General features: G+C 32.8%; 1 protein-coding gene and 1 pseudogene across 1 annotated transcript; both read right to left on the reverse strand.

Moving 5' to 3' along the window:
* Window positions 1-592: 592 nt before the first annotated feature.
* Window positions 593-10,183, reverse strand: LOC125826421 (long chain acyl-CoA synthetase 4). Its single transcript, XM_049505745.1, has 19 exons — window positions 9,945-10,183; window positions 8,014-8,077; window positions 7,775-7,864; window positions 7,180-7,236; window positions 6,459-6,507; window positions 6,172-6,248; window positions 5,793-5,832; window positions 5,609-5,703; window positions 4,984-5,151; window positions 4,782-4,892; window positions 4,624-4,711; window positions 3,851-3,917; window positions 3,552-3,627; window positions 3,337-3,454; window positions 2,254-2,499; window positions 1,754-1,893; window positions 1,342-1,524; window positions 1,114-1,233; window positions 593-810 (listed from the first exon to the last, which is right to left on the reverse strand). The coding sequence occupies exons 1-19, from the start codon at window positions 10,094-10,096 to the stop codon at window positions 775-777; spliced, it is 1,977 nt and encodes a 658-aa protein (XP_049361702.1). The 5' UTR covers window positions 10,097-10,183; the 3' UTR covers window positions 593-774.
* LOC125827222 (U1 spliceosomal RNA) lies at window positions 895-1,029 on the reverse strand (annotated as a pseudogene).
* Window positions 10,184-15,011: the final 4,828 nt, after the last annotated feature.

Raw genomic sequence — 15,011 nt, forward strand, 5'->3', positions numbered from 1 at the left:
GGCTAGATGTTTATTAGCTATGATTCTGGTTATTTTTGTAGCTATCTGTTGTATTTTACAATTTCTTGATCATTCTGGTGACATTATTTATAATGTATACTAACCCAGAAATGTTGTCTTTTTTCTCTTGAGATTGTGCATTCTTGAATTTGCAGCAGTTATAGAACTATCATGTTTTGAGGAGTGAATTTTTGCATCATGTTGCATTTTCTATGGTGATCATAGTTACATTGTATATGAAGCGATTTAAGAACGATTAGGTTCATGATCTATCCGTCTGTGCAATACTTGTATATAGACGAATTGCTTCATTTCAGATCAATACTTGCTCAACACAACTTATGACGATTCAACAAAGCTAATGTAATTCCACAAGTTGGAGTTCGGTTAGGGTAGGGTAGGATAGGATAGGATATGATATACGCAAATCTATCTTTACGGGATGGAAAGGTTGTTTCCACTAGCTCAAAACAAAAGCTATCGAAGCAGGGTATCAAGAAACACAACACTAGTGCTTTGAACAATGACGATAATTTATCTGATATTAGTATTTGATAACGATCTTTTAAACCATGAAGTTGCACTTTTGAGCTAAATAAATAATACTGAACATAAAATAAACAAATTCACTTGTACTACAGTCAAACCCAGTTTGATAAAACAACTTCATCATTTTCATGTGATATATACAGTACCAACAACAAAAAAAAGAAGATAAATTAAGATTGAAAGATCAAAAGTAAAAAAAGGGACAGGTAACCTCAGCTGTTAGGTTCATTTGGTACCCTTGTACATGTTGTCAATCACATCCTGCACAACGTAAAATCAAAATCAGGCAAGAACACGAATTATTATGTCGGCTCGACCACTATGGCCGACCTTAGGCTGGCACTCCTCCACACGAATGCAGGCCACAAATAACTTATGCCAGGCTAGACCACTTGGGCCGATCTTAGGCTGGCACTACTCCGAGTGCAATGGAGGCCATGAGCCTTGTTGATCGCCCATTGAGCATGTCCAGTTAAGTAATATTCTAGTAGAAAGATGGAATAGAAATGGAACATGACAAATGATTGCTCACCAACATTCACCAGTAGGTTAAAGATAAATTACCTTATAGTATTTGAGCAACTGGGGTCTTTTCTTCTTGAATGTTGGAGTTAGAAGGTCTCGTTCCATGTCAAATGGAAGAGGATCAAGGTGTACAGCTTTTATGAACTCAAAGCCCTTCAGCTGCAAGAAGTTGGTGGCGGTTTATATCTAAATAGGATGTTCTGCTGCGCTTTCTCAAACATTACAACGCGTACATTATGGAAAGCAGTAACAACAAGGAGAACTAACCTTCTTTTCTTTTCCAGTTTTTGCAAGCTCTCCAACTATATACTCTTTCACTTTCGCATTTTCACACAAGGAAGCAAAATCCCCAGATATGCCATTATGTTCGGCCCAGTGTTCAATTGCTCGTTCGTTTGGGTTAATAACAGCAATAAGGAAAGACTCAAAACTGTTTCCGTATATCCATATCTGGAGGCGAGGTAGACAGAGAAATGAGTCCACTTTCATGTCTAACACTATATGTAACTAGTTATCAGTAGTTTGCACATTAAGGCTAGATGCAGTCTACTTTGTATAAGCATATTTTTTCGGTCAAGCTGGACCATTCACGATAGATATAAAAGATGAAAATTGTTCTACCTTGTTCATGTACAAAGCAGAAATTGCACAAATGAGTACATCAAAAGTAGATACATACCGAGTCAATAATAGGATTATCGCCATAGATATTCTCCAAATTTTCAACAGCAACATATTCACCTTGTGATAACTTGAAAATGTTCTTCTTGCGATCAATTATTTTCAAGCTACCATTAGGTTGCCACTCGCCAACATCACCTGAACAAAGATTTGTTAGAAACAATGGCCATTTAAATTTAACTCCCTCCGTTTTATTTGTTTGTCTGGTTTGACTTGGTATAGAGTTTAAGAAAATAAAGAACTTTAAGTAATGGGACTATCCTAATAGATTTTGAATCTTGTCGTCTAAAACTAAAGATATGTAGAATGTACAAAAATGCCCTTTAATCTTGTAGTCTTAAACATACCACATGGAAAGTTAGAATTAAGGAGTTGTTAAAAAATGAGGGAGATATTCTTTTTAAAACAAACTAAAAAGCGAAGACGAACATATTGAAACGGAGGGTGTCTCTGGCAAGAAGAGATTTGTCAGTTCAAATTCAACTAGAAAAAACAAACCTGTGTGGAACCACCCATCAATCATGACTTCTTTTGTTAGGTCTTCACGCTTGAAATAGCCTGAAAAAAGAGTGTCCCCCCTCACGCATACTTCTCCACGTGGCGTGCTTGACAGGGCATCATATGACATTTCAGGGACGGACTCCAGGCACACTTCCACATTGGGCACTGGAGGACCAACCGTACCAAGCATATCATAGTGGTTTGGTAGTGACACAAATGTACCAGCACATGTTTCAGTTAAACCTATATAAGAGTAGAAAGGAAAGATTCATTATATGGCTCATTAGTCATTAGTGAAGAGTTACGAGATGCTACCATCAATCAATTTTCATAAAGAGATGTTTTTACATTCTAGCATCTTTGTTTGAGATGGAAGCTAATAACCAACAATTTCTTCATTCATATTTCAGCTAAACTCATAATATCTTGAAAGACAACATTTGGAGGGAACATGAATGAAGTGTCTAGTATAATTTGATAATTATAGGTCAATGGAACTATCCTACTGAAAACATGACCCTAGATAGGAAAGAATGGAGGTCGAGAATTAGGGTAGAAGGTTAGTGAGACGTGAGTAGTTGAGTGTTGTCGCACTTCATGTGGGAGAGGTAGGGGGCTAGCCTCCTCTCATTTTCTCCTATTCATAATATTATTTAGGAATCACAAAATTTTGTTGTTCTTCATTGTTTGTGTTTATTACCATCTGTTGCTCTATTTACTTTGTATCTAGTTTTTTTTTGCTGTCTATTTTTTTATAATCGTGCTTCGAATTCTTCTTTTCTTTTTGAGTCAAGGGTCTAGACGAAACAACCTCTATACCCCATAAAGGTAGGGGTAAGTTCTGCGTACATCCAACCCTCCCATTCCACTTGTGGAATAGCTCTAGGTATGTTGTAGTTGGATATTTACTATCATGAGTCCCTATTTCTTTCTTCTCCTTCTTTCTTTGGGGTGGGGGTGGGGGGGTATGATGATACTAAAGCTCCTTTGATTGCAACATGAAGCCTAGGGTCAGAGAAGAAGCACTAAAAGCAGATCAACACCACAAAAATTTTCAGATGAAGCAAAAGAATGAAATACCATATCCTTGAAGAACGTGACAACATCCCACAACTCGCAAAAAAGCTTCCACATGAGATGCAAGGGGTGCTGCTCCAGACAATATAAGGCGTACTCTGCCTCCTAACCCTTCTTTTACCTTAGCAACAGAATAACATGAGTTAAGGACTAACTGGTAAGAAGAAAGAAAAACTGGAAAAATGGATTTGCTAGCTACTCCAAGACATTTGCAATACCTTACTGAAAACGACTTTGTCAGAAAGCGGAGAAGCTTCAACGTGGCTTTGCCCCTTCTTCAAATTGCGGTGTTTGCTGTAGAATTCCAAACATTTAGGTAACAGACTCCACTAAAAATAATTCAAACTAAGATTTAATTTAATGCTAAACAATAAATCACAACCAAAGTTCTCCCATTTACAGTAACCAAAAGCATGGGAAAAAATCAGTTTATTATACCGAGTTTGGTATATAAACTCTCAAAAAAAAGAGGAAGTCTAGAAGATCCTCATCAGATTTGACATGGAACATCACTTACTAAGCATAGGCAAGATTGAACAAGGTGCTTTTGAGCAGACCACCAGAAGTAATTTTATATTGCAAACCTGAGAATGTTTAAACGAACTAGTTAAAAACATATCCAGCATTTCAACAAGACTTAGAGAGCACTTAGTCAAAGGTACACCAAGAAGATAAAAATTAGTGTTATCAAATGCAAAAAGTGCAAAAAGGCTCTAAGGTCCTTTGGGATTTTAAGCACAAAGCACAAATAAAGCGTGAGCTTTAATGAAAAAAGGCGCAAACGGAGAAAAACTACAAATATGTATGTGTATTCCAAGATTAATCATCATAAGCATTACTAACGAAATTACGGATAAAGAAATTTTTTAAAAAAATTTATGATAATGTGAAATATCAATTGTTTAGTGTCACATCTTCAGGATTGCCTCATTGGCAAGGAAAAGTATGCCTTAGAGCCTTGATGACGACATTGAAGAGCCCATTAAGTGAAGCGAAGCGCTCAACATGTTTTGTGCGTCGCTTCAGGGCATAAGTGCACCTTTGACAACATTGATAAGAATGTGAATAGTTGATGTCCATTCAAAGGGAGCAAAACTTTTTCGACCATATTAAGGCATTGTCATCCGTCATAGTTAATAATAAACCCACAAAAAAACATAATTAACACTAGACCATTGTACACTTACTAGAGCCTAATCCAAATCTAAAGTGCATTGATTGTCCAGTCAAACACAGATTAGGTAGTCTAAATCAGCGGTCAGGAGAAAAGGTTTGACAGATGCATATTACCTGAATATATTCTGTCCAGTACCCGAGGTACAGCACAGAAGATAGTTGGTTTCAGCTCTCCAATATCTTCAGTTAGTAATTTGACATCCTGCAGACATGATTAGGAATGCATAAGTATAAGCTCTACCATGATTTAGCTGAAGATATGAACAACTTACCCCTCGCCAAAATCCTATTGAGGCACCATGATTAATGAAACACTCTTCAATCACTCGATCGAAGATATGTGCCAGGGGAAGATACGAAAGAAACACATCATCCACTGTCAACTGCAACATCGAAAGATTAGATGATCAAGCCTATACCGTAGCTATGCTTTACATCAAAAGGCATGAAAATAAAGAGCAAATAATTCATTACCGACTCATTCACACTCTCAAGCAGACGCTTTACTCCAGCTATAAGAGTAACAATACTAGTATTTGAAATCAAGACACCTTTGGGGTCTCCAGTCGTTCCACTAGTATACATTATTGTACAAATGTCTTCCTTCTTTTTCACAGGAAGATCAAACTGTTTTTCGCTTCCCTGCACATAAAATTCGAGCTTTAGTTTAAGGGCATATAAACAGTTACGTTTTTGTTTACTCAGCAGATCGTTCCATGTAAACATCAATACTACAGACTTATTCAGAAGTGTGGATAAATAGCTATTTCTCATAATATCACTGGCTACATCTACAAGCCTAAAATAATTATTACAATGGAAAAGAAGATAGACCCTCGGCTCAATAAGAGAAGTTATTCGCAGAAGGGTAGCAATAAAAAAACCATTACAAAAAAAAATGTTAAAATCTGAATCAAACTCAAGTCAACATGTAACTAAATTAGATTTAAGAAATCAAAATACTCTGTTCCCATTTTTTGTCTAATATTCAAAGCCACAAACAACCTTGGCATCCAAAATTATAACACTCCTTATGATGACATCTTACAAACCACCAGACAAATTTGATAAGAAATATAAAAGAAAAGATGAGTCTTACCAGTTGTAGAAACTCATCCCAGGAGTACAGAACCACCCCAAACTTTTCAACCTCTTCCTTCTGTTGAGGAGTGACCTTCCCGAAACTCACAATAGCTGGTGATTACGAGCAGGAAACAAGTTTGTTAAGCCAACATTTCATGTATCACACTTTGAAATAGGGACTGAATTCACAATCGACTTACTCTTCAAGTACTTCGATGCATTAGGAAAAGTTTTCAGAAGCTGAAAAGGGATAAACACACTTTTAGTAAGAAAGCACATCGCTATATGTTAAAAGGTACAGTGAGACTCATTCAACCATTCCAGTGGAGAAGTGATATTTGAATCTGAGATGTGTATATCTGTTTAGTTTTTAAAACAGTGCAGTGATTCTCAAGGAAAGTAGTCTTATTACTGAATTAGTGATTCAAATTTGATTCCATACTTAAGTCTTAATGAGTCGTGTCTTATGAGATATGACTAATTCTATATCCGGCATGAAGATCAACATGCGTGTCAAGTCGGAGATCACAGAATATCATATCAGCCGTCTATCAAAAGTTTAAATTCAAATATACATACCTCAGGAAGTTTTTTCTCTTCGACAAAAGCAATTGTAACCTCAGCATGGGAAATGATAAATTCCACTGCACCAGCACCTAAATCACACAAAGAAGATAAACTATAGAGAGTGAGGTTTCTTCTCCTTTTACAGAAAAGCATAAAATAGAAGGTCACATGACATGATTAATGGGTGATAAGTAATCTGGCTATCAGATTGCATGAAAATGATATCTTTATTAATGTAACACCAAGAATGATAAATTACAAAAAGAAAAAAAACAAAAGGAAATGAAGAGAATGCATACCTAAGGTGTCATACAGAGGAACACAGTAAAGTCCATGAGCATTGCATGCCTGCATTGGAAAATCGTTATAGAGCTAACAACAATTAAGGAGAAGGTTTGAATTTCTTAAATATCCTGGAACAAAGATTGATATGATACACAGCAGAAAACAGGATCAACAAAAGGATGAAACAAATATTGATACAAAGTAGACTAGGAAACAAAAACAGCGAGAAGGTCAACTACTTTCATATCTCGTAGTTCAATGACACGCTGTCCTTATATATATATCGTAATTTAGAGGTGAAAAGAAAGGCACATCCTACTATATGAATCCCAACTGGCCTCCTAACTCCACACAGTGCTTACACAACCTTTTTCTTTTTAACTGTAGTTCTTCCTATCTGTCATACTCAAATATGTGTTCTATATGAAACAAATGTATAGAGTTGATTAAACTTGAAGAAATGTAAGGCCAATGATTCAACAAAGAGAGATTAGCACAACAAGAAAAAAAAAGATAGACAATCTGAGACTCTGAGTGCCGAAAATACCAAGACTAACTATGGTCAATATAGCTAATATTAAATGTTATGTACATGGCCAAGTACCTCTTCATCAGCTAGGAAATAATTATATGAAGTACCCAAAATATTAGTAACTGAAGTCCTTAATGCTGTTTGAAGGCCATTAACAGACAAAAGGAGGAAAATGAGAATTAGAAGGACCAGGAAAAACTAACCTCCATGCTTATTATCCACTCAGCGCAATTAGCACCATAGATACCACATTTGTCTCCCTAACATCAGAAGTAAAATTGACAGAAAGTGAGGCAATGATCGGAAGTACAATTAATCAAGGGCAATAAACAATATGAGACTGGCTAAAAAGTCCTATACACAAGTATAATATAGACAGAGAACACAGACTAACTTCAAAAAAATAAGTGAAATATAATTTGTTGATTTTGGTATCAGAAAGGTAACATTTACTTCTATAAATCCACAGTTATACTATCAAAGTGTAGTCCCCCTCCAAAAGTTTATATAGTTGATAGAAATCACAAAGTATAAGAAAATATCAAAGCATGAGTTTGTAATCCAGTCATGAGCTGAAAGGCATCTAAAAGTGAACCTAGCTTTTCACTGCTCCTAATAGACCTAGGAAACAAATTAATAGCTTGAGAAGCACAAAGAAGGCAACATCGTCAGCTGTATTTGATGACAGAGCTCAAACACTGTAAAGCAGTTATAAGCACTTATCGTTGGAATTATTCTCGCAGTCAACCAAGCTTTTAGCAAAGTGTATCACGTGGAATATATATTTACTGAACTCACCTTATTTACACCACAGCTACGGATGGAATTTCCTACTTTGATCACAATGTCATATACTTCTTTGTAAGACATCCACACATACTTTCCAGGCTGAAAGCAAGAACAAATACATGAATCAGCTAAATCCAATTTAGAGAAAAGAGAAGAGAACTTTTCTGGAGGTAGGAGTTACAACTTATGCAAAAATTACTCATGGTAACAACATACTTTTTTAAAAAAAACTAAAAAAAAAAACGTACTTTTCCATCTACAATCTCACGGTGTCCAAGCATTCGATTGTTAGGATATTTCTCCACTGACAAACTGTACATAGAAAAGAAAATGTCTATTAGATGTGCTATTAGATTATAATGGACTACTCATTTTTGCACACTGAGCAAGTCTCTACTAGCATCATTATTGACTAATAGAAATAGCTGCAGGTTCTGACGAAGTGCCAGATTAATTTTTACTAGAACAAACACGGACAAAGAGGACTAGTCAAGTCAAATTTTAGGCTTGTACAGTCCAAGGGCAAGCTATATGAACTATATCCTGAACAGGGAAGCACAGTAAAACTCCAAAATCTAAGGCCTTTACTTCCAAATTGAGAAAGACCTATACTCAATCCCAAACCAATTGGGATCAACTATATGAACCTTTTCTATCCATTATGCTTCATACAAGCCCACTTTAAAGTTATATTTGCTGTAGAATTATGTTCAATTTATTTAAAGATATTATCACTCTTAAAAAAGCAGAACACTATGGGATTTATTATTATTTTTGTAACTGAGAAATCCACATGTTAAATGGACTTTGGGCCTAACGCAACCCCCAAAAGCTAGCTCATGAGTGGAAGATTTCCGAAGACCATACAAAAGAGACCTCACCTCCCAAAGTGAGCCGATGTGGGACTCAACACCCTCGCACTCCTAGGACTAGACATCAAGAGCGTGGACAATATAAGATAGGGCCCAACATTGGTATAAAATGATTGGGATGGGCATGACTTTGATACCATATTAAAGAAATGACCGTGGGCCTAACTCAACCCCCTCCCCCCCCAAAAAAAAAACTAACTCAAAAGGGAGGAGGCCAAGATTGATACAAATTTGCCTCCCACCCACCAATGTGGGACTCAACACCACCGCACAACCTGGCATCTAGAGCGTGAACAATATAAGATAGAGACCTAACATCATGGGAAACAAGAAATGGGTGGGCCTAAAGTGTGACCATCTCATCAAATTATATCATCATCAACTTAGTTGATAGAGCACGCTTTAATTTACTTGACTATATTCTCAACACCCCAAGGGTCAACTAACGCACAATTAGAAACTCGGTGGATAATGACCCCACCCCTCACCCTTCTCCAATCTCCACTAGAATATCAAGTTTTTTTGTAAAGAAAGATTTGAACTCATGATTAAAATCCTTTTCAAAGGAATTTGGGAAATTTGAAGAGAGATCTTCAGATCACAGAAGTTATCAAGTACATGCATATCTCAATTGGCTCTACCAGTTCAAGAAAACACAGATGTAGTTTTTTGTTCATGTTCAATGGCTCAAGATAGTACAATGTCTAGAAGGTAAAAGCACCTGCGACATGCATGAACATGTGAACAGTGAAGTCATGTCATTTATATACATAATAAATGCCAAAAGGTGTGAAGATTTTACAGAAAAAGAAAATCCAAAAGTCAAAATCATTTCATGGAACTTTAAGTTACTCATCAAACACATAAAGCTAAAAGACTAGAACTTTTGTTGCCAAATTAAACAATTGGATTCAAAACACATTATTAAATCAAGTCTATCAACTTTTTTTACAAAAAAAAAACAAACAGTAGACCCTTTATAGCCAAACCAAACAATCAGATTCAAAAAAATAATTCTGTATTCAAATCAAGTTTATCAAATAACTTGAAAAAAAAAAAACAAGAATTATATAACAAGTTCAAATCTTTAGCACAAAAAGTGAAATAAAAATCAAATCTTGAAACTTTCTGCAACTCATCAGATACATAAAGCTAAAAAGACTCCACCTTTACCAAATTCCAACCCAAACAGACACTCAGATTCAACAAACAAAACTAAAATCAACTGCATAAACATTAAAAAAAACAAGAACCCAACATAACAACAAAGCAAATTAACATAAAAATCAAATCTTTTTTAGTCTAACCGAAAAATATCCCAACAACTATCAAGTCCAGGAATAGGTGGAGGAAATCCATCCTTAGCAAAAAGACTTCTGTAAACAGGACCCATTGATGGTCTTCCATCTTTAGCAGGCTTTGCTGGTTCAACTTCAACAATGAACTTTTCTGGTGCCATTCTTGATCCCTCTTCTTTTTTCTTCCTTCCAACACAAACACACAAAAAATGTCAATATATGTTTGTATATATATGTGTAATAACACACCACACACACACACACAATATGTCAAGGGGAAATTGGACTATATGGGTGTTTGGGGGTGGGTTGGGGGGTGGGTTGGGGGGTGGGCATAGGTAAGCTGAATTTTGTATATATTCTCTGCGACTGAGAAGGGAGTTTCTTGAAGTTTGGCCTTTTTTTGACCAAGTAAGAAACGAAAAAGTTATTTTCTAACAGAGATTATTGACCAATGGCAAAATTTGGTCCACTTGTATTTTATTTTTATTAATTTTTTCTTTTTATTGCTAAAAACAGGCAGCTGTGATTTGCTGGAATTTTACAGGAACCCTAAATTTACTCCTTTTAATTATTATTTTTTATTTTCAGATTGTATTGTTTAATTATTTTCCAAGAGATTTCTTTGCTTCGTTATTTTTCCTTTTTAAAAAAAAAAATGATGGTATTTTGGCTAATTTACTTGTAAATCTACTATTGATTGAATATTTGTTGCCTCGTATTAGGATAAGTATTAAGTCAATCAACTTACTTGTAAATCTACTACTAATCGAATATTGCCTTGTATTAGGGTAGTATTAGGGGTGTGCACTATTTGGATTAAATCGAAAAACCAAACCATATCAAACCGAATTCTAATTTGGATTGGTTTTTTGGATTTTTGGTTTGGTTTTGGATTTATAATTTACTTTGTCTTTGTTTGGTTTCGAATTTAGAATTAAGTTGGAGTTAACCACTTTTGTCCCTTTTTAGTTACCTTTTATGTTTGGACATCTATAATTGATATACTTTTAAGTATTGTATTTTACGTTTTACTTGTGATATATATATTATTTTTTCCAAATTGCTAATATAACTTTGTTATGTTTCTAATTATTGACATAACCGATTAGCCGAACCGAAAAAACCCAAACCAAAAAGAGAAAAATCAAACCAAACCAAATTTATTTTGGTTCAGATTGGGTTACACTTCTTCAAAACCAAAAAGCGAAAACCCAAACTGAATAGTATAAAATCAAACCAAAAAACCAAATGCACACCCCATGTAAGTATTAAGTCAATCAACTTATTCATAAATCTACTATTAATCGAATATTTGTTGCCTTGTATTAGGATAAGTATTAAGTCAATCAACTTACTCGAAATCTACTATTAATCGAATATTTCTTGCCTTGTATTAGGATAAGTATTAAGTCAACCAATTTACTTGTAAATCTACTGTTAATCGAATATTTGTTGCCTCATATTAGGATAAGTATTAAGTAACTTTGCTTATCGCGACTTAAGCAGCTAAAAACGTGTTAGTTGTTGTCCATATAACTAAATCAAATCGTCTCAAAATGACAATGCATTTTTTAAATTGGACTCCATTCGTCTCATATTAGTTATCAATATTATTAATACTTGTCAATTTATATAATCAAGATGGAGTAATTTTTTGGTTTGCTCTCGAAATTAATTGGTTTTGAAAGTAAACAATGTAATATTCGTTATATTAAAACGAAAAAAGTTAAGAATAAATTAATGAAAAAATATATTTATTTTATAATTTTTTAAAAGACGTGTGTGAAAAGGAAATGGGATAATTAATATGAAACGAAGGAAAGTTGGTGGTTTTTTGTTATGATATTAATTTTTTGGTTTCTGGGTATGATATAAATATCGTACTTCTTTTGGGTCCATTTTAGATGTTTTTTAGAATATGGCACCACTCATTTAAAAAATTAGCTATTTACATTAATTAAAATCATAAAAGAATAACTTTTGAAACGTCGATCACACAATTTATTATACAAACTTATGTTGGACAGAAAAAAAAATAATGTTTTTATTTTTAGTTATGTTTAAAAGAATAGAAAGACACTTAAAATGAGTCGGAGGGAGTAATTATTTATTAATTAGGTTATTATGATAATTAAATCCGCATTACATAGTAACTAGGAATAAAACTAGAATAGTGTAATCTAAAAAAAATAAGTTATATAAATTGATTGTTAATGATTTTGTGTTGATATAGTGTCTTTTCAAACTAATTCCTATGACTTTGGAAAGCCTAACATTTTGGTTAAATCTTAATTCTTAATTAATAATATGTGTTATTATAACATGTATAAAGCTATTGCTAACCTAATTATATTAGTCGTATATTATGACAAAAGTGATGTATAAAAAAAAAACTTAAAAAAAAAAACTAAAAGATTCATCTTTCTTATCGACAGAAAATTGAAATAATAGTGGCTTTCATAACTATTTATGTAGTCAGTTTTCTCATATTCTTCGTCAATTTCACATATAATATCTGAAAAAGATAAAATTTACGACAGATTTACTTTTATCGTGTAAAAATTTAAAAAAATAAAATTTCTAAGGGCATTCAACTCAATTATCTTATAACGAGGGAAGGGGTGGGGGTTGATAAAAAGAATTTAATGATTTTGAATTGAATAGTCTATTTGTAGATGGAGGACCATAACTTTTGTCAAATATGAAAAATTCAAGAAATTAATAAATAGTATGAATTTTCCCACACGTCTATAGAACATGGACACCGTGGGCTACAAAGTTATTATCATTATTAATTACTTATAACACAAATAATGGGAAAAGTATTTTAGTTGACTTCTTAATATATGTTATATGTACATCAATATAATAAAATTGTAGAACCTTCTCTAAAATTATTAAGAAAATATGGTATCTTACATATTAAGGACATCATGGTAAGCAATGCAAAATGTATTATTGTCATAGTTCAAATAGAGAAGCGGAATCAAAATTTTAATTTTTGAGTTTTTTTTTCTAAATTTTAATATGCATACATAGTTAATGATTTTTTCTATACAAATACATAATTTGAGTAAAAGCTATTGAGTTTGATTAGACCTGTAATCAGATTTCTGCCTCTTGACACTATTCAAGCTAATGATAGATACTCCCTCTATCCCTAATTACTTGTTCACTTTTTAATTGACACACCTATTAAGAAAATAATTAATGACATAGTGAATTTACCATTTTACCCCTATTAATTATGAAGTGGATGGAAAGTTCTACATTTTTCAAAATAATTAGTCATTTAATTGAGGGTATAATAGGTAAAAAGAATTTGTCTTTTTTTGATTTGTCAAAATGAACAAGTAATTATGGACAACTATAAAAGGAAAAGTGGACAAGTAAGAGGGAGTATTAAGTAGTACTTCCTCTGTCCCAATTTATGTGACACATTTCGGATATCGAGATTCAAACATGTCAATCTTTGACCGTAATTTTTTTCTATATCTTTTAAATATTTTGTATTATCAATTATTGAGATTTATAGTACTTTTTGTGAAGTTTACAAATATATAAATTTCATTTTAAAAAATTTGAAAATTTCATGAGCAAATTCTCGGTCAAACTTAAATTGTTTGACTCTCGAAAAGCGAAATGTGTCACATATATTGGGACATAGGAAGTATTTGTTTTGACTCATCATATATCACATGTTTGACTTTGGGCTATACGATTATCGAGGTAAAGAAATGTGTGTACCATATGGATTTGTGCAATATTTTACACTTAATTTTTCTTATTTCTTTGTAAGATTCGCTTAAGATGTTATACAATTATTTTATTTTTTTAGAAGATTGTCAAATCACATATTCAAATATCTATTTAAAATCACGATTTTATATTACATATCCAAACGTCTAAAATAAAGGGCGAGGATATATGTTCCGTGGGAACATGGAAATATTATGTCATGTTATTTTGATGAATATACATAATTTAAGCCGTAAATTAATGTATTCGAAGATACAATTAACAATATTTAGCTTGTATAAATGTCTCATATTATATCTCTATCAACTCTTTAGTCTTAAGCAAATAAAAGTCTTAAATTCTAGATTACTATATATAAAAATCATAAATTCAAGATTACGATATGTATAATTTTATATTAATTTGACATCGATGCACACGTGGGATCCCTTAATTTATCACCATAAAAACACTTTCACCAAGTAAAAGAAATATTGTATCTAATAAACTAATAATGGTATAAAAAGATATTAAAAAGCCATGATTATGCAAAAGTGTTCTATCTCAAAAATTATTGATAATAAAATTAAAGATAAATTGATGTCAACGTGTTATTAAATTAAATTATTAGAAATTATCGTGATATGACAAGATATAAATACATGTTTTAAAAGTTTAACTCTTATATATTGATAGAGTGCAGAAAAAATAAAATTTATGAAAAGTCAAATTAGAGACCCCTCAACCCTATTTAACGAAAAAAAGATGATTATATGTCATCAATAGAATAAAAAACACAAACTTAACACAATTTTCTTTATTTTTGTCATATTTCAATGTCTTTATCGAGTTGGTCTTTATCAATTACTCTTTTCTATCGTATAATTGTCTATACGAATCAATAACTAAGAATGTAATATATGTGTATGATTACCTATTACAACAAGTTAAAATATAATAATTGTGAAATAATACTATATATTATACAAGCTATAGATATTTTTACTTCATTTCACATCGATCCTATCACCTCAATATATAAAATTCAAACAAATAAAAACAAAGCCAAGATTTTAATGTGTCGCTGAGTAACTTCTTCTGAAAGTGCAGCAGCATTAAATAATGAACAAGCTTGTGATTTTCGTCTTCTTATTTTTTCCTGTATCTGATATTCATATCGAGAATCGATTAAATTTAGATTAGCATATGGTAGAGCTCATTCTGGAAGCAAAAGTTTTAATAAGATTCTTTTATCATCCTTAGAAGTTCAAATCCGAAACGTCTTATTGAATGTAAAGAAATTTCGACTCATACCATCACGACTCATATCGATAC

This window comes from Solanum verrucosum, unplaced genomic scaffold (genome assembly GCF_900185275.1).
Source record: "Solanum verrucosum unplaced genomic scaffold, falcon-dt-bn FXZP01000060.1, whole genome shotgun sequence".
Taxonomy (NCBI): domain Eukaryota; kingdom Viridiplantae; phylum Streptophyta; class Magnoliopsida; order Solanales; family Solanaceae; genus Solanum; species Solanum verrucosum.